Source organism: Pholis gunnellus (assembly GCF_910591455.1).
Source record: "Pholis gunnellus genome assembly, chromosome: 9".
Taxonomy (NCBI): Eukaryota; Metazoa; Chordata; class Actinopteri; order Perciformes; family Pholidae; genus Pholis; species Pholis gunnellus.
In genome coordinates, this window is record NC_136535.1 from 1,339,881 (window position 1) to 1,365,118 (window position 25,238).

Sequence of the window (25,238 nt, forward strand, 5' to 3'; positions counted from 1 at the left end):
CGCCTGAGCCCCAGCCCCAGCCTGTCCAGCCCGGCTCCTCCGAGCCCCAGCCTGTCCAGCCCGGCCGTCCGCCGGAGCCCCCGTGTCGGAAGCAAGTCCGGCCGTCCGCCGGAGCCCCCGGGTCTAGAGCCCTGTTCCCCGTCCGATTTCCAGCCTCTAGAACCCAGTCCCCCGGACCCCCAGTCTCCCCAGCAACTCCGGCAGTCCGGCAGCCCCCCCGAGCACCTGTGTCCGGAACAATTCTGGCAGTCGAGCCGGACTGAGTCAAGTCTCATTGAACTGTATCATTTCCTGTTAATACAAAATGTTCTTTTCTTGCCAAAATAATATACTGTCATAAGTATATACTAGTCTACACTGTAGGTAAGTAGCTTGTCAAACATTCAAAAGTAAGTCTTAGATTCCCTATCTTATTTAGTTTGCTCTCTATCAAATGAATTCATTCAGTCTGTCATCCAGTTTTAATTAATTCATTACTGCAGCTCAGAGTCCAGATGTCTCTCTGCGCAAGGTGTTTGTTGCTTTGTTGTCATACGAATATATGCGACTGCTCTTGTGAGTTTGTCATTGTGTTAATTACATTGATTTGGACTATATTGTCCGTTAATGACGCAGCGTACCGTCATGCTGTTCTGACCAACCTGCTACGTTGACTTGAATGGGACTGTTCGTTCTGAAAAGTTATGTGGAAAACCTGCATTCTCTCGAATAGTCATTAGCGGGCGACTCCTCTGGTTGAAAAAAGAGGTCTGGTTGTATAGAAGTCTGAGAAAACCACCCTACTTCATTTAATCTATAGTCTCAAGTCGTCTTCAATACAGGAAAAAAATGTCATATCTCCATTATGCTTTATGCTATTGTAATTTGTGATGAAAGTTTGGTGGACATATATAAATAATGAGTCAAAATGACAAATTTGGTGCCATTAGGCTCCGCTGTAGCATCATCATCTAACTATAAAAGAAGACATCTCTGTCTTTGTACGTATGTGTGTCCTCCACATATCTCCAGAACCGTTTATCTGATCCACTTCACACTTAGCGGGTGTATTGCTGAGGACCCAAGTTGGATTGTTCTTTTAATATTGCTGACTAATAACCACTTTAAAAGTTACTTTAATTTAAAAGGCCAATGTTTTTGATTTCCATCCCGAAGCAGTGGACAGTAGTCTTAATTGTGTGGGTGGTTTAATTTATTTTACTGCCCTTACTTTCACTTTAATCAAACATTTTACTCCCCCCTATTTCATTTGAAGGCCATCCATAAAAGTCATTTGATACACCGTTGTGATAATGTCCTTCCTGTCATTATACAGATGGAGCAGGAGATATGTGTGCACAGGTGTCAGTGTGGACCTTGTTAAAGGCCTCGTATCTCTGTACACTGTCTCACCCAGAGGGCTCTGGGAGAACAGCTGCTCTTGATAAGCTTCATGTACATGCTCAGACACCTGCTGGGCATATGTTGAGACAGTGAGGAGACTTTGTGCTAGATTAGAATGCTTCTCTCCGTGGAAATCTGTTTTTGGTTTATTCCCATGAGCGCTCTCTGGGAAACAGGACCACAGTGTGCCGACACCTCAAGTTTAGTTTTCAACTTATCCCAGCACACACAGACACTCACACTCACAATACACACACTGGAATCCCAACTAACAATCCCTAACGCTGCAATGTGTACAAAATTAAAAAAACAGACCGATGATTGCTTTTCCTCCAAGAGGAGAACATTTTGATTTTGAGCCTGCGACTAGACTCCAGAACAGTAGGTTTGGCTTCATAAGTGGTGGTGGACATAATGCATCAGGTTTTGACTTCATTCTTTATAAACCCATTTACGTGATGCACATTCCTGTTGACAGTATCATGTTACTCCACGGAATGACAGTTAGTAGCATTAGTGCACCAAGAAAAACATGGATACCAAACATGGATGTTAACAATGCAGGTTAAGAATATTCATAAAATAAGCTTGAATTCAACACCTGTGAGACAAAACGCTGGCCACAATATCCACTGATCACTCACTGCTGCTCATAAATCAAATGACTGAGTTCAGATGGGTAGAAATGGAGGGAAAGGTAGCGGAAGAGTGTGGGCTACTATAATCCCAGTTGAAAAGTGTAGCTGCGGACAGGAGCTGAACTGAACACAACCCACATGAGTGCATCAACATTTTTATCAACTTAGAGCTTCTTTTATCTGGGCCATGCCTGGACAGTAAGGATACTGTTGTTTAGACTTTAGTAGATTTTGAAAAACAATGGGGACATGTACAGTGACGGTTGTACATGTCAAAAAAATGTAGAGTTTCTTTTCAAGGGGATAGTTCACCCCAAATTCAAAAATACATATTTTCTTTGAGTTTGGTTTTAAGGCTGTTGTTTTAAGGCTGTTGTATTGCCTAAATGTTTTTTTTAGGATATTACCACACCACGTTTTCTTTATTTAAATGTATGACTTTTGCTTATTCTGCCAATAGCGTCCACACTTCTCTGGTGTTTTTTAACTAAAATGGAGACGTTTGAAAATGCTGCTGAGGCCTTTTCAGTTTAAAAACTCAGTGGCTGCATTTAAGTCTGGATGGGCAGAAACATCCATGTTTGCTTGTTTGGGTCTTATTATACGTGATGTGTCCTTCCCCTATTCATCACGTCATACTTTTGCAGAAGAAAACAAACATCGACCGTGGTTACCATGCGACTATCAGTGGTTCAACATGGATAAGAAATTACAGGCGTTATCAGTCCTATGAAGCGTTTGAAGGCACGGTTTGTGGCTTTGAGGAGGGCGATGGACATAAAACAGAGGACTTTCCCTTTATTATCTAAGCCTATTTTGTTCTGCACAACTATTGTAAAGTTCACAAAAAACTATAAACGAACAAAGCACAAATCTAGTATAATCCCTCATATGACAGTGAATTCAAGCTAACCAGCAGAGTTACGTGTTTAACAACAGACAACAAAAACAAGGGTAAAGTAAGACATAGACATGACCGCATTTCTCGACCCATAATATAGGAAACTTTAATTTGTAGCTGTTCTTTTTTTTCAAGTAAATTTGATTTGTGTGAGAGAGATAAGAGCAAGAGCTAAGTTAGGCATTCGTAACCTAGGAGGAGCCTTGAAAGTTATGTTTCCAGTACATTTGTCTCTGTTGCATTGAGTAGATGGCCTACTATGCTTGTTTTTCTGTACCTACGCAACCAACCGCAGACGAATCATCCTGTTATGGGATATACGTTTTCAGGTGTGTTATTATGGACAGAGATTCTCTCTGAAATGGTGCTAAAACACTCATGAATCATGTGGTTTTTGAACAAAAACGTATTAGTGTGGATGTAGCCCTACTGAAATCACGCGCTCTGCTGTACAAACAGCAGCAATTACTTATGTTGACAGACTTCCTTTCAAAAACCAGAAGAGGCCTTTAATCAGTGCTTTTTAAAGTACAACAAGAGCACAGATGCTTTTCAGAAAGAGAGAGAGAAGAGAGAAGAGACAAAGAGAAAAAACACAGAGCTGAACATGCAACCTAAGCAAATAAGCCCTCCTTAATTTGCTTGATAAGGGCAAATGATTTTCAACGGCTGACTGACTTATCAGGCTCTGACACGGTGGTGTGTTGTTCTGTCTTCACCTCAACATCACAATCACAGGAAACACCCAGTCATGCTCTATACGTGCACCCCTCTACTCCCGTGTGTGTGTGTGTGTGTGTGTGTGTTTTCTCCGCTGCACCCAATTAACCTTTGTCTGTGTGGCACTTACACATCTCATTCACAAGCCGAGCGCTCTTTCATTAGCAGCGTGTTACCAGTCATGGTTGGTAATTCTTTGTAATCTTCAAACTGCATGTTAGAAGTCGAGGACTGGTGTACGCAGCACAGGAGATGATGTGGGTTGAGTGATGATTTTGATTCAAAGAGGCCAAGGAGGGGGTTTGTAGTAACATGGTTTCATGCATATCAAAGGGTAAAGGATGAGGAGGCGGATCAAACTGCACATGTGGAAGGCGGATACCTACACTTGAATGTCCACCATGATCCTCTTGTCCTCCTCAACGTGGATTCCCCAGATACAGTCCTGGCCTTTATCGTAGGCTTCAGGCCAGTTAGGAGACAACACCACTCCAGCTGAGTCTGTGATCTCACCACTACACACAGCTGGAAGATACACACACAACCATGGACATTAAGACAGGCAATGCTGAGGGTACAGTTTATTTAATCAGCACACATATTGCAAAAGGGCTGGTGGTCAGAAATCATGGATACTATTTCTAAGTTTAATGCCGAAACAATATATTTTCAATAATTCAATACTTCAGTTTTGATTTTAATTTAATAAAAGGAAGAAAAAAATCTTAAATGTTGAATGCCATTGAAACACAAGCAGCCTAGCATATAGTTGTGCTGAAATGCAATTGGAAGTAGGAAACAAGTAGGAAACTTTCCCTCCAGCCAGCTGTCACGTTATATAAAGGTTTTTGTAGTGAAATGAGAAGGTATCGTAATAAGACTCCTCGTTCAGTCTGATCTCAGAATCTGAATCAGAACCATTTATTGCCAATGTATGTTGCACATACAAGGAATTTGACATGACGGGTGGTGCATAACATTAAACAATCAACAACAATCAACAAAAAGTAGAAACATATTAAAATGTACAGTAAAATATAAAATGAAGTGAAATATAAAATAAAGTGCACAGACGAACAGATAACAGGACTATAAAAGAATTACTCACAATGACCATGACCTCTTAACAGCGCATTACGTAGTAGGGTTGCCAATGCCACTGGAATGTCAATCGGGTGGACGTGAATATGTAAAGTTCAGAGCCAGTGACAAACTATAAACAGTGGTGAGAGGGAGGGGAAGTGGATAGGGCAAACAAACACAGCATTTTCCAGGACTTTCAACCAGGAGACCCGTGTTTGTGCTGCAAAGTGTTGGTGAGTTATTGTGAAGTTACGTTAGGGATGTTTGTGACGTGTCTACATATTTTACGTACTTATTTTAAGCACAAGTATGATGTTTTTCCAAAACCTAATTAAGTGGTTTTGTTGCCTAATGCAAGCCATAAAATATTTTAGTGATCGTGGCACATTTTACACATTATGTGCAGCCATCATGTAATATGCTATTGACATGGTTATTTCACGTATGTCTGTGGAATCATGTTGCCTTATTTCAACTTTAACAATCAGCAGTTTCTTGTTCATTGTGGATCTTTCAAAGACAGCGGTAGGAATACATAGAAACAGGCCGTCTGACAAACACTCATCTGAAAACGCCGCACCATGTCGCACTGCGCAGTGCTTTGCAGCGCTGCGTTGCTCGCTGCTGGTTAGGATATTCTAATAGAAAACACGGCAAACCGAATTTGTAGCTGACTTTGCTCACGCCAAACTCAATTAGGACATGGTCTCATGCACGAATGCACAACAATAGATATTCAAATGGTTGTTTTTATGGAGGAAATATTTGAACGTAGCTTTTGCCAATTCTGACAGCCCTAGTGTGAACTATGTTGTACTAAAACTCTGAGGAGTGAACATTTTGTTATTTTGCTAAATATTGGGTGTTGCCATTGCGTTTCAATAAAGTAATGTCTTGCATGTTTGTTAACTGACTAATAATCAAACGACAGCATAAGTTTTTCTTGGGTCTAATCTAATTAAATTATACTGTAATCTTGTATGTTTACAGACACACATCCATTGGAGGTAAAGTTGGACCCAACCTCCAATAACAGTACCAACAGCCCTGAGTACTGCTGAAATATCTCTTTCTACTGACCCATGTCTCTCATTTTAAGTAAATCATGTAGCGTATTGCCTAAAATAAAATAATAATGTAAATGATTTGAAATGATGTATTTAATGTAGATGAAGATGAGTCAATTTCAACAATACACAGACATACAGACCTCTGCAGGCAGGCTCGGTCTCGTTCCACTGTGGATTGTTGGGGTCCACGCATTCAATAGTGACAGATCCCTGTTCCAGTGTATAGCCAGGGTCACAGGCAAACTCTACCACAGCTCCCACTGCCCAAGTGTTGTCGCTACTGGTCAGGTTACCATACTTCACGAAGGGTTCGTAGCAGTGGCCTGCTGCAAAAGCTGTGGTACAAAGCCATTTTCAGTAGCGGAAAGGAGATTTCACAGAGAAGTCAGTGGATTTATTTTGGGCTTCAAATTGAACCTTGAAGTTACTAAAGTTGACACATTAGGGTGGTTAAAGTGTTGCCATGCAATTTGGTACAAATATTCAAGGTATCAAGAGGATCTACTATGGATTGATACAAAATCTGGTTCCAACATTTATGGTTCCCAGAGGTTGAACTTTAGGCTAATGCCTGCAGAATTGATAATAATGCCATCAGCTCTAGATGTTAGCTTGTCGATGTTAGCATGACGTTGCTAGAATTGTAGTCACACCAATTAAGTAACCTAAATTTGATACTTTTTATTGTGTTACATTTTTGTAGACATGTTAAGGAGCATTATCCCACATTGTGTCCAGAAAACAGAAGCTACATTTTAGAATTCAATTCATTGTATTTTGTATAGCCCAAAATCACAAATCACACATTTGCCACAGAGGGCTTTACAATCTGTACACATGCGACATCCTCTGTCCCAGGACCCTCATATCAGAACAGGAAAAAATAAACCCTTTAACAGGGAGAAAAAAAAGGAAGAAACCCCAGAGAGAGAGTAACAGAGGAGTAACAGAGTAATCAGTAATCAGGATGGACAGAAGTACAATAGATGTCATGTGTACAGAACGACAGAACAGAGTTACAACACATTCAGTGCATATCAATGATTCATCAAATGAGAGTAGTAAGCAGAATAATGTTTTTAATAATTACGACTACTAATAATAACAGCAGCGGTGGCTATAGTAGAATGATAATGATAATAAAAGCAGTAATGGTATCGGTAATAATAATAGTAATGTGACTAATAAATCTGCATAGGACCAAATGCCATGAATAAACTTTAAGATGAATTTATGAATTTCATGCATATAGTTCTGACTGGATACATTATTTTGAGTCGAATGTATAAAGAAGAATGGTAATTTGACTGTACTTTTATTGTGCTTTTCTGGTCTTCCGACCACTCAAAGCACTTTAACACTACATGTCGTCATTCACCCATTCACACCCACTGCCCATCAGGACTAACTAACCATTCACACCAATTCATACACCGCAGAAACAGCCTGCAGGAGCAATTCGGGGTTAAGTGTTTTGCTCAAGGACACATCGACATGGACTAGTGAAGCCAGGGATCAAAACGAACAATCCTCTGATTGAAGGACGACCCTGCTTTACTACTGAGCCACAGTCACCCTAGAAGAGGCACTAGCAGTTAGAAATGGCTGAATGAATGCTCATGAAGGAGGAGAGCTGTTCATCGGGGTCGGAATAGTTTGTCAGGATAAAGGTGGAACCATCAAATCTGTTAAGAGACTGGCTGAACAGCATTATGTCCTGTTAATGTCCGTAATGAGGTATGTTTCTCCCTTTGGGCCTAATCCCATTTGGGGCAGTGAAGAGGCCTAAGAAGATTATGCTGCTCTTATTTCCAAGTGGTCCTTGTGGACATGAAGAGTGTTGACTATCTGATGGTGAGTGCTGAGACAAATGTGAGGGCAAAAGATAAGCGAAGCTAATTGATTTCTCACCCTAACCATTAGATGAAAGTTACTGTAAAATATATCATATTGATTCTAATGTTTAAGGTTAAGGTTAGGCTGGTAGACGGTGGAAGTTAATATTGTGTAACCGAAAGACTGTCCTTGATTCTTTTATTCTCAAGCATAGAGAAGCAAAAAGTATGAAGGAGCTTAAGATTTACTGGGAGGGATCTACTGAGAGCCTCCATTAAATGGCTACAAAAGCAACAGATACAAAAGACAAATTACTTAAGGTGATGTACTTTTCACTATGGATGTGTTTAAATGAACCCGATAATGTGTTTATTGCAAAAGCTGCATCTAAGGCAATGGAAGTAAAAAATGTCCTTTGGTTATCTAGAGAGTGTTTATGAAATGGGGCTTTTGCTCTGACAAAAGTGTTTTTTTTCTCTCCTGCACTTATTTAAAATCCGTTGAGGAGATCATTCCATCCATCCATGTCACGATTTTGGTTTTGATTTAGCTTGTTTCCTGTTCTATTTTGAAATCCCCTGCCTCTTGTGTAGTTTGACTACCTGTCTTTGTGGTTTTCCCTCTTTTTTTCTGTGGATCGCCTGTGTTGGATTAGTCTCGTCAGCTTGGCTCTGTTCCCTTGTGTTTCTTCCACCAATTAGATTTCAGGCTGCCCTCGTGTCTGCACATCTGTGTCTTGTTGTCTGATTAGTTTATTGTGTATTTATAGTACTGTCTTTTGTCTTCTGGTTGTTGGTTTGTCTACTATGATCCTGTTCATATCCCTTGTGCACATGTCCTATTTACCTGGTCCTGCTTTGTGTTGTTCTGCCTGTTGGATTTTGAGTTACTCATTTTTGTACTCACCTGTTGGTAAGTTTTGTTTCATTTTTTTCTTTGAAATGTCTTTATTAAAATCACTGTTGATCATCCTTCTGCTATCTGTGTCTATCTGCTTTTAGGTCCATTCCCTGTTGCCTTTTTACCCCACCTTGACAATCCACCCATCCAATTGTAATTGCAATTTACTTCAGACATTCATGGTCTCCAGAGACTTTTTTTGTTTTTCATTGAAATACCTTGACAACTATTTGATGGATTGTTGTGAAATTTAGTTCAAACTTTACGGTTCCCCTGAGGCTGATGTTCCTACCAGCATGTAAATATTCTTCATTATATATGACTGTTATCCTCTTGAACCCTAAGCCTTTTTTTAGGCCTCTTCTTGAAAATTGTAACCCATACAAAAGAGACCATAATTCTGTAACTACAAGGTCTATTTTAAAAATGTTGATGCTTGAATAACACTAGGGATTGTGAGATTTGATGAGATGAGTAAATATTGTGTATATGTTACTGGTTAATATTAGCTGAAGACTGAACACAGCAAACAGGGGAAATTCCCAGGTTCGTCTGAAGAAAAAGCACTAGCTTATTAAATGAGGCCCTGGCTAGCCTAAAAACGTTCATAATTCATAGCACAAAGGGTGCAGGTGCCTCACAAAAAAGATTTGGTGTAAATAAAGTGACGCAAACCCCAGTTATAGGTGTTTATCTAAAAAAAAAACATGCCAAATTCTCATTTTCGAACCAGAATTTGCAGCTGTTCCATTGTACTTTTATATAATATATAACTATATATTTCACTTTGTTTATCACTCATATTGTACAATCTATCATAATAGAGCGGTTTGGCATCAGTTTGACCCATTTTGACCTCTCATATCTCTCCTCCATGCATTTTCCTCGTGTCTGTTTGTCTAGAGCCCTTGCTCAGCCTGTGCCGGGCGAATCTTGTCATGTCACATCTTGTTAGATCCGGGTACATGAAGTGATTGACAGAATTTTCAGCCAATAAAACTCCAAAACCGTACTGCGGTCAGCCCCCAAGCCCCCTGTATGATTCGCCGCCGGCATTTTGACCTCCATCTTGGCTCAGATGAACGGAGAAACGCCATTTTAAGTTCCAGACATAGTCAGTTAGCAGACGAACACATTTTTCACAAGGAATAATTTGGGATTTCACCGTTTTCGCCCTGAAAACCGACTCACGGTATGATACAGTTCTAATATTTGGCAGTGTGGGAGTTGTGCTTTCTGTGGCTTGTTGGCTGTAACTCCTGAACGCTTTGATGGAGAGTAATTTGGACGATACCGTTAATCTGTGTGAGGTGCTAATGTTAGCTGTGTGGTATGCTAAGGGAGAAGCAATGGCCCCGGTTTTTGAAGCATTCTGAGTTCTTGGCTCGCCGTCTGTGGCATAAAATACATGATATTGTGGCGGATCTTCTTAGTTAGTAGAATAGTTTATAATGGTGTTTGCAATGTGTAAAATGGTTTAGATGATTACGTTAAGGAGACTTTTTTCAAATAAAATTTAAAACTAAATTGTATTTATTTCTTTATGAACTTTGATTTCTACGACGCTCTCTTCGATTAAATATCGCGCTCTGAACCCCAAATGGGGCTCGCTCTGGTCCAAGAGGTGACAGGTCCTGTATTTTTAGAATCATCTATTAAATGTGCTCTCTATTTTCACAGTGGAATCAGCATACACATCACACAAGATGAAGGTAGAAAGCGAAAATAAGAAAATTCCTTTCGTCACATCTCTGCTCTAAAACTAATCTGTAACGTGTTGAAAATAATGTGTGACCTGATAACATCAATCTAAGTTCAATTTGTTGCCTTTCATTCACAGTGATGGATCACTGACTCTCCAGTGTCATTTAGTGTGTTAACTTATTTTCTGTACTCCGCTTTGTAGAATGGTCTTAATAGTGTTTAAGTTATCGGACTAATATGCCTGCCTCTGACCTGATGCAGAACTATCTATCCTAAGAAGACCTCACACAGTTTTGAAATGATCAGTATGTGATAATGTAAATGTTGTTGGAATGAGCAGTGAAATCCAATGCACACTTCAGCATCAATATTCTGTTCAGGACTTGACTTTAAAAAGAGATTCATGATTACTCAATTTAATTTAATTTAATTTGTATAGCCCAATCTCACAAATCACCAGTGGTGTATAAAGTACCCAAAAGCCATACTTAAGTAAAAGTAAAGATACCTTACTGGAAAACGACTCCAGTGAAAGTCGCCTATTAAAGTACTACTTGAGTAAAAGTCTTAAAGTATCTTGATATTTACTGTACTTAAGTATCAAAAGTAATTTTCTGATATTAAATGTACTTAAGTATTGAAAGTAAAAGTACAAGTAAATGCTGTTAATAAAAAAGCAAAGGGTCAGAATTTTGAGAATTAGGAAGTTTATTCTTTTAAGTGCTGTGGCCACCATGGACAAGGAGTTGTGTTGAACATAATTGGGTTGGCTGTGATCCATCCAGGAGCAACAATGTTGAACATCATATATTGTACATAAGTAAACTTTTGCATCTACTATGAACTATGGGCCTGATTTGAACACAAAGGTTTTGCTCAAGCTGAATCTGCAATTGGTCGACTGCTACCATCATAACTCGATCTGATCATCCACCAAATGACTCAAATATCAAAACATGATCAATACTAAAGTATTACAAATCGTAATGCGGCGCTCTCGCGGCTCCTGTCAATCATATGGTGTGGTGGCTAGCTAACGTTCAGTTAGCTAACGTTAGCCAACTAGTGCTGCAATGATTATAGCTAAGATGACTCAAATCAACATCTCACAACTGTCAACACTTCCTCAGCTCACTAACTAGCTAGCGATCTGTCTACTACACTAATTGTCTCATTTGATTTACGATAGCTAGCGAACGTTAGCCTAACATACACCATGTATAGCTACATTAGAAGATCAGACACCTGTCTCCCCCCCCCCCCCCCACCAAAGATATACTCCAATCCTGTGGGAAACACTGCTAGATATCTTAACAGGATTATGATAACTAAACATTAACGTTGCGGCTCATGGGATTCATCTTAATTTACCCCAATGTGTTTCCTGTGGTTGGATGGGGAGTTTTTGAATGCCAATATTTCAGTAGCTTCGGGAAAGAGGCACTTCATCCGGTACGAAGAATCTTCCACTCCAACATAAGAAAACATTTCTCGCAATATATGGCCACGGGTGTTGGTCTTCGTCACCACCATCGCTTTGTTGCGGGAGTAGCAGGTGCTTCCATTTCTGAAATCAGTCATCGTAGAGTGGAATTCTACTCATGGAGTCGCTCGCTAGCTAGCATCCTGGGCATCACTGGGAATCAAAACACCGTGGCATTGAGAGCACTTGTTTGCAGTTGCGCATTAACGTGATTAACCAATGATTTAACTTGCAAGCTAGGTCCACTGATTCACCAAACCTGCTTGCTTGCAGCCTGTGTTCCACCACAGTCCCTGACGTTGGTCTCATGATTCATTTTTTTTCTAAAGATAGATTTTATTTTGTAGCGAGTAACGAAGGTTTCAGGGGAAATGTATCGGAGTCAAAGTATCAGTTTTCTTTGCAAAATGTAGTGAAGTAAAAGTAAAAGTCAACAGAAATATAAATAGTAAAGTACAGATATCCAAAAAAACGACTTAAGTACAGTAACGAAGTATACACCACTGCAAATCACAATTCTGCTTCAGAGGTCTTTACAATCTGAACAACATATGACAGTTGATAGGAAATTACTAAATAAAACACAAGGTCATGATTGGAGGTTCAATCATGACCTTGGGCAGACTACATTTTGTATGGTTAAACCAACCCTGTCTCCTCCAAAATGACATGCCCATACAACTAAACTGCATTCTCAATTATGTATTGAAGGAAACGTATTCTCTCCTAGGTTAGGGTCACAATTTTAAACACGTGGTTAACATTGTAAACAAAAGTACTTGGTTATGTTAAGGAACTGATTGTTTTATGTTTGATAAAACATCAAGATTTGGCTTCAAATAAGGACATTTATGTTAAATTGTGGACGAAATTAAAATAAGTCAACCTTGACTTTTGGCTTCATGGGAAACAAACGGTGGTCTTCAGGGTGAAAGTCCTGTGTTGATCATGACCGACCTATCGCAATCTCCTTACAAAGACTGTGTGTCAAACACCAGTGTTATCTGGGAGAAAATATGATTCCCTCAGGCAACTGATAATGCAGTTTTGTTGTAAATAAGAATAATTTGTAGGAGAGTAGGCTGGTTGAAACCCAAACACATTGTCAGTGAAACTATGAGAGAAGAGCTCCTACATCTCATTTCATTACTGTTTCACCTTTTTAGAAAGCTGCCAAGCCTCTAAAAACGGTTTTCTTTCCGTCCTTGTATCCCCCCCACCAAAGTATTTTTCTGTTTGAAGCTTTTCACTGCTTTCATACAGTCCATCCAACACTTCTTTTGGTGGCTGCATTGCCCTTGATTACTTGATAACTCTTAACCTCCATTCACCAGTCGGTGTCTCCTGTCATTCACACTGCAGCTTTTACACTATATTCTATTGAAGGTGATTGTTCATTATATCTTTAAATCACTGAGAAGCAGGCCACATTTTTTTCCTGATGTCATGTTCTTAGCCTGAAACAATTAATGAGCTGACAGCCTCTTATATACAGTGCCTTTGTGTTTTTATCATAAATGCTTTCTGATGGGGTTTGCTGCCATGTTTTCTACATGTTTCTCCAATTTTTGACATGGCGCTAGCATGACAAACGCCATGTCAACACGTGGTATACTTGAATTATCCATAGCTCTGGTGTTTACCTTGGTACCTGATGGCAATGCCAGTGGATGTCCCTGTAGCGTCTGTAGTGAGCTCGGTGAAGAGATGCCTGGATGTGCTGAGTAGACCTTCATTGGGAAGATACTCCACCTCATATGAATCATACAGGGCAGCTGCATCTATGCTGTTACCATTTTTGATGAGCAACCTAGAAGAAAGGGAACAAAGAATCATTTGGCAGGGCTCTCAGGGTGATCAAATCAATACCTGGGCTACCTTGGTGTTTAAGGAGACATATGCTCATTTTATTTACATGCTTTAACACAATTTTCTCATACCGTGAATCTACCGGTTTTCGCTCTCTTAAGCCCCCCCCTCCCGCAAGTCCAGTGTGCTCTGATTGGTCACCATTTTCGGTGTCAAGCATTATCACTTTCAAGGCATCACTGCAGCCAGGGATCACTGTGTGCTTTTTTTGTGTGGATTTGATACTAAACTGTATTTATAGCACTAGACCTGCTTTATAATTGTGCATGTTTTAACCCATGTTTCGAGAATGGTATACTTGCTGAAAGAGCACTAAATAGTTTTTTATTACCAATTGATCAAATGTGTAATGTGATAGATACACAGAAAATTACAAGCAGCTCTGCATAACTATAGAGCCTATTTATTTATTTATACTTCTTTTACTTGTTCTGGATTTCTAGCGAACTCTGCTCTCATAAATCAAGTTTCCAGCCGCAGCCACCTGTCTTCAGTGAAATGAGTTCAAATAAACCACTGTACACTACGTGATCAGCACCAACCAGCAGACTTTAGTAAGCTGGTGAACGTCTGGAGCACTTAGCAGCTCAAGAGAAGACCAAAAGAACGAATATCAGACTTTCATTCATATGTTGGACACAGATGCAACTCCAGTCAAATCAGCAACTTGAACACAAGCTGTTGAATCATAGTTGTCAACAAACACACAATCTAAACCTCTTAATTTGGAGGTAAAATCTGAAATAATGTATCACTGCCTATAACAAAACTCTACAGTAAGAATGGTACTGCAGATCAACGTTTAAGCAGGTTGGTGTGTGATATGATGGATGTCAATTACTAACTCAACAGTCACCTTCATTTTCTCCTCTACATATGTACATTTGACTAACCTGCAGGTTTGTTTATAACCCGTGTTTCCAGATGACAGCACTGACGATGACTAGAATGTTGTTATTGCAGATAGTGATACCCAAAACCATGGAAAAATGAGACCCAGTGTGAAATATAAATCCATTTACTATCATTGATGACACCCTATAGAGGTGTTAGGCCAATAAAAGAAAATGTTCCTCCTTTTTGGTGTATTTCTCTCAAGTGGTAAACAGTCGTGTTTGAGTTTGAACTATATATGAATATACAAAAGATTCTATTATTGCTAAATTCTCTGCTTATTCCCTATAAAGACCCATAGATTAGATGAAACCCACTAACATTTTCTGGACCAAAAACAGCTCTGAAAGGACCACTGTTCATCTCAGGACCTACAAAACATGTAATGACTTTTGAGTTTTAATGTATCTATGAAACATTTTCCTACCTTCCAGAAAGTCATTGCTTTCCATTTTGTCTCTATAGAGTATGTAGCTTTTTGATTTTCATATTGTGTAAAAATGTTTGGGCATTCCAAGCTGTTTGGGCCTGGAATGCCCAAACAGAACACAACAGCACTGTTGGTGCAGCTCAGGGGTGCTTCCACACCTCACCTGTTTGGTTCAGCGGGTTGGTTGTTTTGGTTAATTTAACCTGGTGTGAAAGCTCAGACAGCAGAATTGGTAACTCAGATAAATATCTGGATCTGGTTTGAAAGAAGCTGTGATTGGTAGAATAGTGCTTCTATTGGTGGCGACAGATCCATCTGATGATGTTGGCGTCTTCTGGTGATGTGTATGTTTTCAAGCTTGGTATCTACATCACCAGTCATTGAAGTGGTATGTAATAGAATGACCAAAAAAGCAGATGGCCTTTAAAAAGAAACTGAAATGCCAGCAAACCTCAGCTCATGACACTACCACCTTTTACACTCGTGCCATTCTCTATTTTCTCCACATCAACACTTCTCTGATCTTTTCAGTTTCCGCAGAGCTGCTCAGATGTCTCTTCATATCGATGAGGTCTTTATTTGCAGTAGGAGAGTAATAGCAGCCCAGAGCACCTATTGGCTGGTATACAAAATGGATTATTCAGCTAATTTCCCCCCTGTGCCTCTTCCTTTCAGTCCTCTGTAACAGGAGCCCCATGCTGCTGAAATGACACTCCAGTGTCACCGCTAAGAGCTGCACTGACAGCCAGTTGTTCCCCTGCAGGGTCCTCAGAAATGATGTTCTTACAAGGACAAAGCAGAGGGTAGGAGGCTCAAGAGGCCTGATTGAACATACATGATGGAACGTGCACACGGAAAGAGGAAGGTAATCCATCACTGTTAACAGAGCACGGACCATGAGACATCCTCTAACTACGGCATATGTTCTGACATTATCAACCGTCATCACTTTAGACCGTTTCATGTGTAAAAAGAAAGAAGTAGATTATAAAACTGAAATATCTATGACACAATGTGAATGAATAAACTTATTTCAGGAACTGCTCTCACAACATATATGGTTGTGTGTTCAACTTAATGGTTGAACACTCAAGTTTCCATGTGTCTGGAGAAACTCAAGATAGGACTTGGGGTCACACTTGACACCTAGATGTTAAGGCTGAGTCTACCATGTTTTGACTTGTTTCAGCCACATTTCTGAGGACATAATGAAGCATCCAATTGTAATAAACAACTTAAAGAGACTGTTACTTGATATGCTAGTCCTAGTCTTTGTAATCCCTGTGTTTTGGGTATGTATGTATGTATGTATGTATGTATATATGTATATATATATGTGTATATATATATATATATATATATATATATATATATATATATATATATATACATAATCATCTGAGTTTATAAAAGTTGTGTAGTTAATTTCATGATGGCCAACTCTGTTTACAATTCTTGTAGTTTCCTGCCATATAAACTGGATGTTTAATTACTGTGCTGGTAATGCTAATATGCATATACTGTAGGTCAGTGGTGGGCCGTCAGGGCCTGCAAAGCCTTCTCTGCTGGCCTAAACAGAATCACAAAGTTATAGCTATTTTATAATTTAATATTTTTTCTTAAATACATTTAATTTTTTCTTATATGTATTATAATTTATAAAAATATTTTTCTTATTTTCTCATTGCACAGCTACTGTGCTCCTCAGTTGCTCTGCTTCCAGTGCAGCTTGTTTAAGTAGAGCTTTTATCCAATCAGATTTCACCTCTGTGTCTCTAGGTAAGAAGAGAGGCCCCAGGCCTGCAGACTCACCAGTGCTTCCATGTGCAGTTTAAGTTGAATGGGGACGATATTGTTGATTGACATAGTCTTCAACCAATCAGATCTTTAGTTTGAGATTCATGGACGCACCAGAGCGTTTTGCAGGCCTAGTGTTACCCAGCATTACTGCAGCTCAGAGTCCAGATGCCTCTCTGCGCAAGGTGCAGAGTGTGCTGTGATTGGTCAGTAGGCGGGCACGTGACTATGTGCCCCCGAAACATAATGCTTGCTAGCAGAGCTTTGGTTGTAGCAGACAGAGTTCAAGTGGAAATATTTGAAAGACATTTTACCGAGCTTTGTTTTTTTAATATGAAATGGCGGAAGGAGGAGAAACGGATTTAGTGGCGGAGTTACTGGGATCACTTTTCTCAAGAAGGACATTTCTGAACAAACTGGACATAGTAAGAAAGGATTTGTAAGCAGTGTCGGAGAAGCGTTGCACATGTTATGGCTGTGAATGTGTTTCATTTTAACTGAGCGTCGGTACTTTTGGAGAGACTCGAGTGGATCTACAACTCAACGACCACGTTCGCAGGGAAACAGCTCCACAACCGCGGCTCGCCGGTCCACGGCCGAAGACGACCACCGAACCGCGGCGGAAGACCGACGACGATTGGCGAAACAACTGGGGAGGCTCGACTGGCATCAATGAATCGAGAAGGACTTCTTACTGGAACTGATGTACTGGGATTAAACTCTTTGTCAACAAAGAAAGGAGGATAGACAGCATTTGGTAAGTGAAGTTCGTTTGTTGACTGTTCATTTGTCTATCGTGGCGTTTTTGTGAATAATATTTGAATGGCTCGTGCTCGTGTGGTGGAATGCGTAGATCCGCTGCAGGTCTGCTGGATTGATTTGTTGCTTTGTTGTCATACGAATATATGCGACTGCTCTTGTGAGTTTGTCATTGTGTTACATTGATTTGGACTATATTGTCCGTTAATGACGCAGCGTCCCGTCATGCTCGTATTCATGTATCTGCACATTTTATTTCATTCGTCAAATGTTGCAGTGTTATGTGAATATGCGGCTTTTACACGAAACAAATAATAACCCGTAGCTGTGACGTCATAATGAGGTTATTAGAAGTGGAGAACAGCACTGAAGGCCCAGGTATAAAATCCACGGCCCGCCACTGCTGTAGGTACACATACATGTATATCTACAGAGGTCTGTCTGTGTCACGATAACAATGTCTGTCTATGTTGTGTAATTGTTTAATTCATTAAATCTTTAATTGATCAGGTTATATTGAGGACATTGAGGCTGAGAGGACATCCAGCTGACCTGAGAAGAAGTGCCTTTCTTTAACTGTTTCTAAATACCACAAATATGATTGATAACTTTGAAACACGCCAGATGTCTCCCTCGTGGCTCTGCCGGTTCCGCCTCTTCTCTCGTATTGTGTTCCTGATTGGCCATCCTGTGCCGTCTATTGCTGCTCCGGCCTGCGATGCACCAACGTGCTGAAGAATTATTCCAGCAACTATTGAGAGCAAGAGACTCTAAAAGAAAAGACTCTGAGATTAAATACTTTTTAAACTGGCAAAGGTGCCATATTGACCCCTGCTGCTATGAAGGGGGGTGAAAATATGACTTAGCATCTTGCTGAGAACGAGCAAGAACTATTCAATCCAAACCTCAACGAAGAAGACGACCAGGTTCCAAAGTTATCAGAGAAAGCCGAATCGAGGTAGAGATGGAAGAGCGCGATTTAACAACTAGCATCAACAACTTTCAAGATGTAGAGATGGCCACGAAGGAACAACCACCACTGCATGCAGCTCAACCTTTAATCTGCCCATCAGAGCCGTCAGGTGAAACAAAACCATTCCCAGATGTAAATGAGTTTGATGTTCCTAGGCCAAATAAATTTAAGTCACATAATAAAATAATCAGATAGAAATTGTTATAAAACAGATAAATAAGCTTTAGACTTAAAGATGTAAATCAAATTTAAATTAGAACAAATATAAATGGCTTTCACAATCTTCCCTGGTGGTTCCCATGATGCTTAAATGTTTTGAATTAAATTGAAGGTATAAACTTCAAACGACAAATTTTATTGATAGAAATCAATGATGTGAATCACTGATTCTACCTGGTCACATGTAATCCTTTTCATTTAGTGGTATTCATCGGTATTCAACTAATGTGGTTTATGGCGTAAGCCACGTGCCATCATTCTTTTATACAAATGTATGGGTTTATAAATCATTATTGAATTACTAATAGTCACATAAATTGATATAAATGAATTGTTATTTATTAAATCTGCTACCAGCAACAATGCTACATCAGGGTTATGATCATCTTGTCACACTAAAACTCCACTGATACCATTCACTGCAGATCATTTTCCAGAGCTTTTATCCCGCTATTGTTAGGTTGCCATGGGAATACCTTTAAACAAACTTCTAGGTACTTGAAATGACTGGAGGTAGTTTGAGAAAGAGAAGAATGGGGCAGTGGGGGAGGCAATACATCTCTGTGCAGCCTGTTCAGGGAAAGTGAAAGACCAGCAATTATTTATTTAATTTATTTTCAATTAGTAAACTCAGTTTTATTTTTATTGGCCCATTTTCTGTAGACCCTTGCTTCAGAGTAGGAAAAACTATCCAAAAACCCTTCAACGGGAAAAAACATTATAAAAAAGACAATTTTACAGGACTTTATCGATATTTCCTACGTATTGAAAATAGGATTATATTTCAAATCATTATTAATGCAAAACTACAGATGCAAGATGGATTAGTGTTTTTTCACAGTCATTTTATAACAATGAATTTAGTGCTCTTTGAAACGGTTCTATTTATCGTAGCGGTCAAACATATGTGCTGGACACACATTTCCTTCCTCATGAAACATTCTAGAACATTTTAAATACTGCTTTTGTTTATTCCTATTAATACTAGTTTCTTCTTCTCATAAGTGGATGTGTGATCGTTGCATGTGCAAGCTTGGACAAAGCTCATGAAAATACAGCTCCAAAGCGCTACTAATGGTCAAAATCTCCACAGGGTTACTTTGTATTTTTTATTTTAATGTCTGATGTGCAGCGTTATCATTGGCTCCTTCATTTTCACATTGTAATAAATGAATCAGATTCTGAGATGTCTTTTCCACCTCCACCAGAGAAGCCTAGTTACTATCAAATGTACTGAACGGCGTCTTCTGACTGCAGAAAACATTTATAATGCAACAGAAAATCACTTTAAACTGCTTCTCCCCTTTGAAAATAATCTGGGTATTTTTTAAATGAGAATAAGTGAAAGCTGAAAACAATGAATCTTATTCACAGGTTTCGGTTGCCAGGCGACCACTCCAGATATAGTGTTAGTTTAAAGAAAATACACAGTTTTACTGTTTACAATGTTCAACCATCCTCGTAAAAAAGCTGAAGGTCTTGCTTACCGATCATCATCCTCGGCCAGCGCCACCTTCTCAAAGTGGATATGTATTCTCTGGCCCTCAGGGGCCTCCAGCAGCCAGTGGCAGGTCAGGTTGTTGCTGTAGTTGCTGGGAAAACCAGGAGAGACGATCCGGCCGACTGTGACGTTCCTGATCAAACCACCACAAGCAGCTGAGAGAGAGGAGAAGGAGGGAATGTGGAGATGAAATGCACAACTGAATACATTGAATGTCAACTTCAAATTCATAAGCTGGTGCTGAGAGCATCAGCAGACCATAGATAACCCATATTAAACTCTGGTGTCAGTATAGACAAACAGGAAGTAGACCAGCCCAGAAAGGAAATGGATGCTGTTCTTTTTTTCATGATTGCACCAGAAAGCACTTTCCATATGAGCTGTGAAATTGGACCAATAAAGGCTGGAATTCCCTGTAGTATCTCACATGGTAAATTCACTATAATGTACATTTCCACAGCAGTCACGTCATACGTATAAAATGATGATACAACTTAGGGTCAAGAGATACTGACTGGTTGGTTGGGGTAAAAAATAAGTATGTTCTGCTGCTCCTACTTTCTCTTTTTTAACTCAAGTACTGTTCTGACTCATTAATCAATCACTTCTACTCTGCTGTCTCTATAAAAACCCTAAGAAACAACATAATGGCCTGTCATAAGCTCAAAGACTTTTAATGTGAAACGTCTGTGCAAGTCGTTTTGTGTTCTGTTGACAGAAGCTTCACAGCACCCAAAAAATGTGATCAAGTAGAACAAACGAGAGAATGAAAATATTTGTGTTTTCAAAAAAGAAACTCTGACACTGTTGTTGTGCTAATGGGAATAATTATATAGTTATGTTGTTTTGGATTGCATTGAAAGCTAAAATCACCAACATCAAGACATTTAAGACTAGAATTTTTTCACAATATTTAGGAGTTGTATAGCATTTTAAATTCAAGAGCTGCATATTGGAAACCAAGAAATGAGGTTAGAAAGATAATATCGTCTGAGATAGAATCAACACTCACAGAGAATCCATCTACAGCTATGGGAAGGTGTGTGAGTGTGTGTGTGTGTGTGTGTTTTGTGTCCCAGCTGATCAGGTCAAGGTTACTCATGCAGACAAAGTTTAATTAAAGCAGAGCAGGAAGAATAAACCCAGTGGCATCCTGCCTAACCTTCAGTAATCACACCTCAATACTTTATGCTTTGACACACACACACACACACACACACACACACACACACACACAATCAAGATGGCAGAGATACAGATGTAAAGCCAAACAAACTGTCTGTTTGAAATTGCTTTCAGGGAAACATTCCCTGAGCAGTCCTTCAGTCGATCAGTGTGATCAGGAGTAAAATGGTCACTTCTTATTCATCAGCCAGCCTCATAGGAGCAAAGAAAGAAAAACATTCATCATCCACACACTCCTGTAGGAGTCCAGGTCTGGCTCTATCTATGCCTGTCATGCAAAAGGACCTGAAGGTCCAACAGATAACTCTTGGCTGCAAGTCTTCTGAAGAAATAACCAAAGATGCTGTGATTGTTGATGGGAATTGAAAGGCTGGCGGGGGACAATTAAGTTAACACAAAATCGGAAAAGTAAAAACTGAAAAGAAACAGTATACGACCCCAGAGTCAGAGGTCAGGGCTCGAAGGGCCAACTTAACTTGCAATGCAAACTGCCACAACAGCAGTAGGAGCTGGAGCCGATCCCAGCTGTCATTGTGTGAAGGCACGGCTCACCTGGAGAGGTAACCAAACTATCTCAGGGCTGACACAGCCTGAATGGTTGTCTTACCATTCACACTCACATTCACACCTACGGGCAATTTAGAGTCATCAATTGACCTAAGCTGCATGCCTTTGGACTGTGGGAGGAAGCTGGAGAACCCGGAGACAACCCATGCTGACAGGAACAAACTCCCGTTGCCATCTTGCTGTGAGGCAACAGTGCTAATCACTAGAACACCGTGAAGTAACATCTGTGTTATAATTTTTAGATGTAATTCACAGAAGATTAACAGAGTTTAGAACAATGATAACAACACAATGGCAAATAATTCTAATAATAATGATTGAATTGTGTTCATTACTTCACTAATATATGATATAATTGTATTAGATGTATTATTATTTTAGATAAACAACAGGTTAATATAGTGGAGAAAATAAAACTCAAATACAAGGACATCTCTGTCATTATCTGAAGTTGTCCTAAAGTGTTTGGTTGCTGTCCTTCCTATCTATGGGCTGAGGAAATGGAGGATGAGCTGTGAATGTGTTTCCTCCTGGTTCTGTTTGCCTCACCTAGGCAGTGTGGTTCCTTGCCACTCCAGTAGGGGGTGCTAGCATTGCGGCAGGTGAGCATACTGGAGCCTTGCAGCTGGTAGCCGGTCAGGCAGGAGAAGAAAGCCTCCCCTCTAGAGTGGAGACTGCTCACTGATACATCACCATAGAGAGGTCGCTGGGGGAAGACACAGCTCAACACAAAGGCTGCAGAGACACAGACAGAGAAAGAAATCAGTCAGAGATAGAGAAAGAGAATAAGACACCAAGGGAGAGGGAAATAAGCTGAAAGAAAGTCAAATTTCAGCTGTGGTTTAGTTAAAAAGGACTCAGTCACGTTAGTTGGAACTAGTAGATCATGTGTCGCAGCAAAAAGAGTTTCCTGAGAAGTTCCAAACAGCCCTGAATAAGCTCCAAGAAAAAAATGCTCTTGTTTTAATTAGCGGTTGGGGTTTTGTAGCAGGAGTAACTGAACCCATAGCCAAAAAAAACCTAAAGAAAACCAGGCTTTTTCAAATACAAGAGCTGCGATAAAAGAGATGGACATGGGTATAGAATCATTTCTAAGTCTCAAAAATAATGCAACATTTAATCCCTGGTAAAAAAAATCTAAAAATCACTACTCTGCTGCTCTGATTCACTTAAAAACAAATATTCACTTAAATCAGTCTTCTTTGCCATTTTTTATTGTGTCTTTACTGTTGTTAGTTCAACAAACACTTCCTGCACTGTTTCACATTAAAAGCCTTTCTGGCATTTTCCCTTTGAACTGCTGGAAGCCTCTCAATGTGAAACACCTGCACAATAAGTCGTGTTTCATTACTGGCAGCTATTGAAAAACCCAGTTGCCTGTAAATCTTTATATTTTAACATAACTTTGATTATCCAGAGCTTATTAAGCAACAATCAAAGGTATTATTAAGGCATTATTTATTTACTCTAACACACAAAAACACTAGCTTTTCTACTTCATTGCGACTGTACGCCAGTGGAATGATCAGATTTTTTTCATAGTGGACTGTCATCACTTTATGTTTCAAATATTGCAAAATCCTAATTGGTGCATACGTGTTTATGATGTCACCTTTTTCCCTGTTCATTTCTTTCCACTGGGAAGAAAAATAGATATCTCAAATGTGAAACGACCAAAACAGATTGGACTTTGACAGAAAATACACAAGTACAATTAGAAATAGAGGCATGTCTCTGAAAAAAACAGAATATCTGGTTACTCATTTTAAATTGAGTTCAGCCGCATTCCCTTATTAAGGATCTAGCAGCAATCTGCCGTCTAGACTTTGCTTGCCATGTGAGATTCTTTAACTATCATACTCTGCTGTATGAATTTTAATACTGTATTCATAGGACATTTTTGTAAATATGATAGAAACCCCATAGGCCCTGACTTTCCAAACTGCCACAGTCAAATTGATTTTTAATTAAGCTGTCTGCTTAAACAGAGGTAAATAAAGTAACAAATATCCCATGGAAAATATACAGCAACACCACCACAATGACATTTAGTGTACCAGTGTTCCCATGTTGCTACCACCTGTAGGTAGCATTTACACCCACACACACACTTGTACAAAGACCTGTCACATCACTGTTAATATGTGGGGAAAGTGTGCAGACTGGCTCTCAGGTGACCAGTTAACTAACTGGCTTTTTTATTGCCACCGATTTGTCTCCCTTCAGGCTCCTGGTGTTCAGCCAAACATATTAATAATATATTTCTGCTAAAGACTCTGATCCATCTCACTGTAATTGTCCTAGTTTTATTGTTAGCCCTTGGATGGTTTGGCAGTAGTGCTGCTATTGATTCTGTCTGTTGGGGACAGTGCTGTGCCTCAGGCGAGGAAATATGTAGGGAGATTAAATAGGCCAATAAATGACAACCTATACGACCTCAGCCGCCTCCAACACTCTGTTAGAGCTGAGGGATGTTGGCCAGCGCTATAGTGTTTCAAAGAAATAGAGATAAGTTGGTCTTTATAGTATTTCTCATTAGAGCAACATCCCAGACTAGTGCAGCCATACAGCAGCTGCTGGAGCTGTGTCCTATCACTCCCTGAGCTAGTCATTACCATGGTCAGCTGCAGCTATTAATATCCAGGCCAACCAAAAACTATGAAGCTCATAGGCTCACTGGAGACTAGAAAAAAGATAAAAGAGCCATCATGGTAGCATTGTGGCATCATAACACTGGTGCTAACAGGGAGCTTTCGCTGATACAAATTGCCTTGCAGCAGTAAAATGCCTGCAGAATTCTACATCACTTTGTCTTGTCTTCATAGACCTTAAGGCCATGTATGATGTTTTGGTTGTAATAAAAGGTTATTGATAATTTTTTTTTTTAAAAAGAGTTCCCATTAGAAGAGTCCAATCTGTCCATAGATACAGTATATCACAGGGTCATACTTATCTAACTTTTCACAATATTAGACTGTGGAAGTTCTATATAGCTTGCATCCCACAGGCAGAACAGTGGGTGGTATGAACTTAAAAACAAATGAGTACAATACAGAACCAACAATATAAGTATTACAGGACAGAAAATATGAAATGACTCTATATGAAATGAAAAGTCAAACTGAGTCAATGGGCCTTATGAAGCAACATTTTCCCTAAAGAACAAAAAGGGAAGTGAACTGGGCACAGTGGCTCAAGAAGTAAAGCAGGTCGTCCACTAATGGGATGATCGGTGCTCAATCCCCGGCTCCTCCATTTCGCATTTTGCCTATGGCTAAAATTGCTCCTGAAGGCTATGTCATCGGTGTGAGAGTGAGTATGAATAT

The 25,238-nt window shown here is 39.7% G+C and overlaps 1 protein-coding gene across 1 annotated transcript in view; it reads right to left on the reverse strand.

Annotated features, from left to right (window-relative positions):
* The window catches only part of LOC306701114 (seizure protein 6 homolog), a gene marked incomplete at both ends in the record, with an annotated part of 284,116 nt that overhangs the window by 31,799 nt on the left and 227,079 nt on the right, over nucleotides 1-25,238 (reverse strand). The window contains 5 exons of the mRNA XM_079166361.1: nucleotides 4,029-4,167; nucleotides 5,936-6,130; nucleotides 13,362-13,528; nucleotides 20,147-20,315; nucleotides 22,462-22,647. Of these exons, the coding sequence (XP_079022487.1) occupies nucleotides 4,029-4,167; nucleotides 5,936-6,130; nucleotides 13,362-13,528; nucleotides 20,147-20,315; nucleotides 22,462-22,647 (856 nt within the window). The remainder of the gene's footprint in view (nucleotides 1-4,028; nucleotides 4,168-5,935; nucleotides 6,131-13,361; nucleotides 13,529-20,146; nucleotides 20,316-22,461; nucleotides 22,648-25,238) is intronic.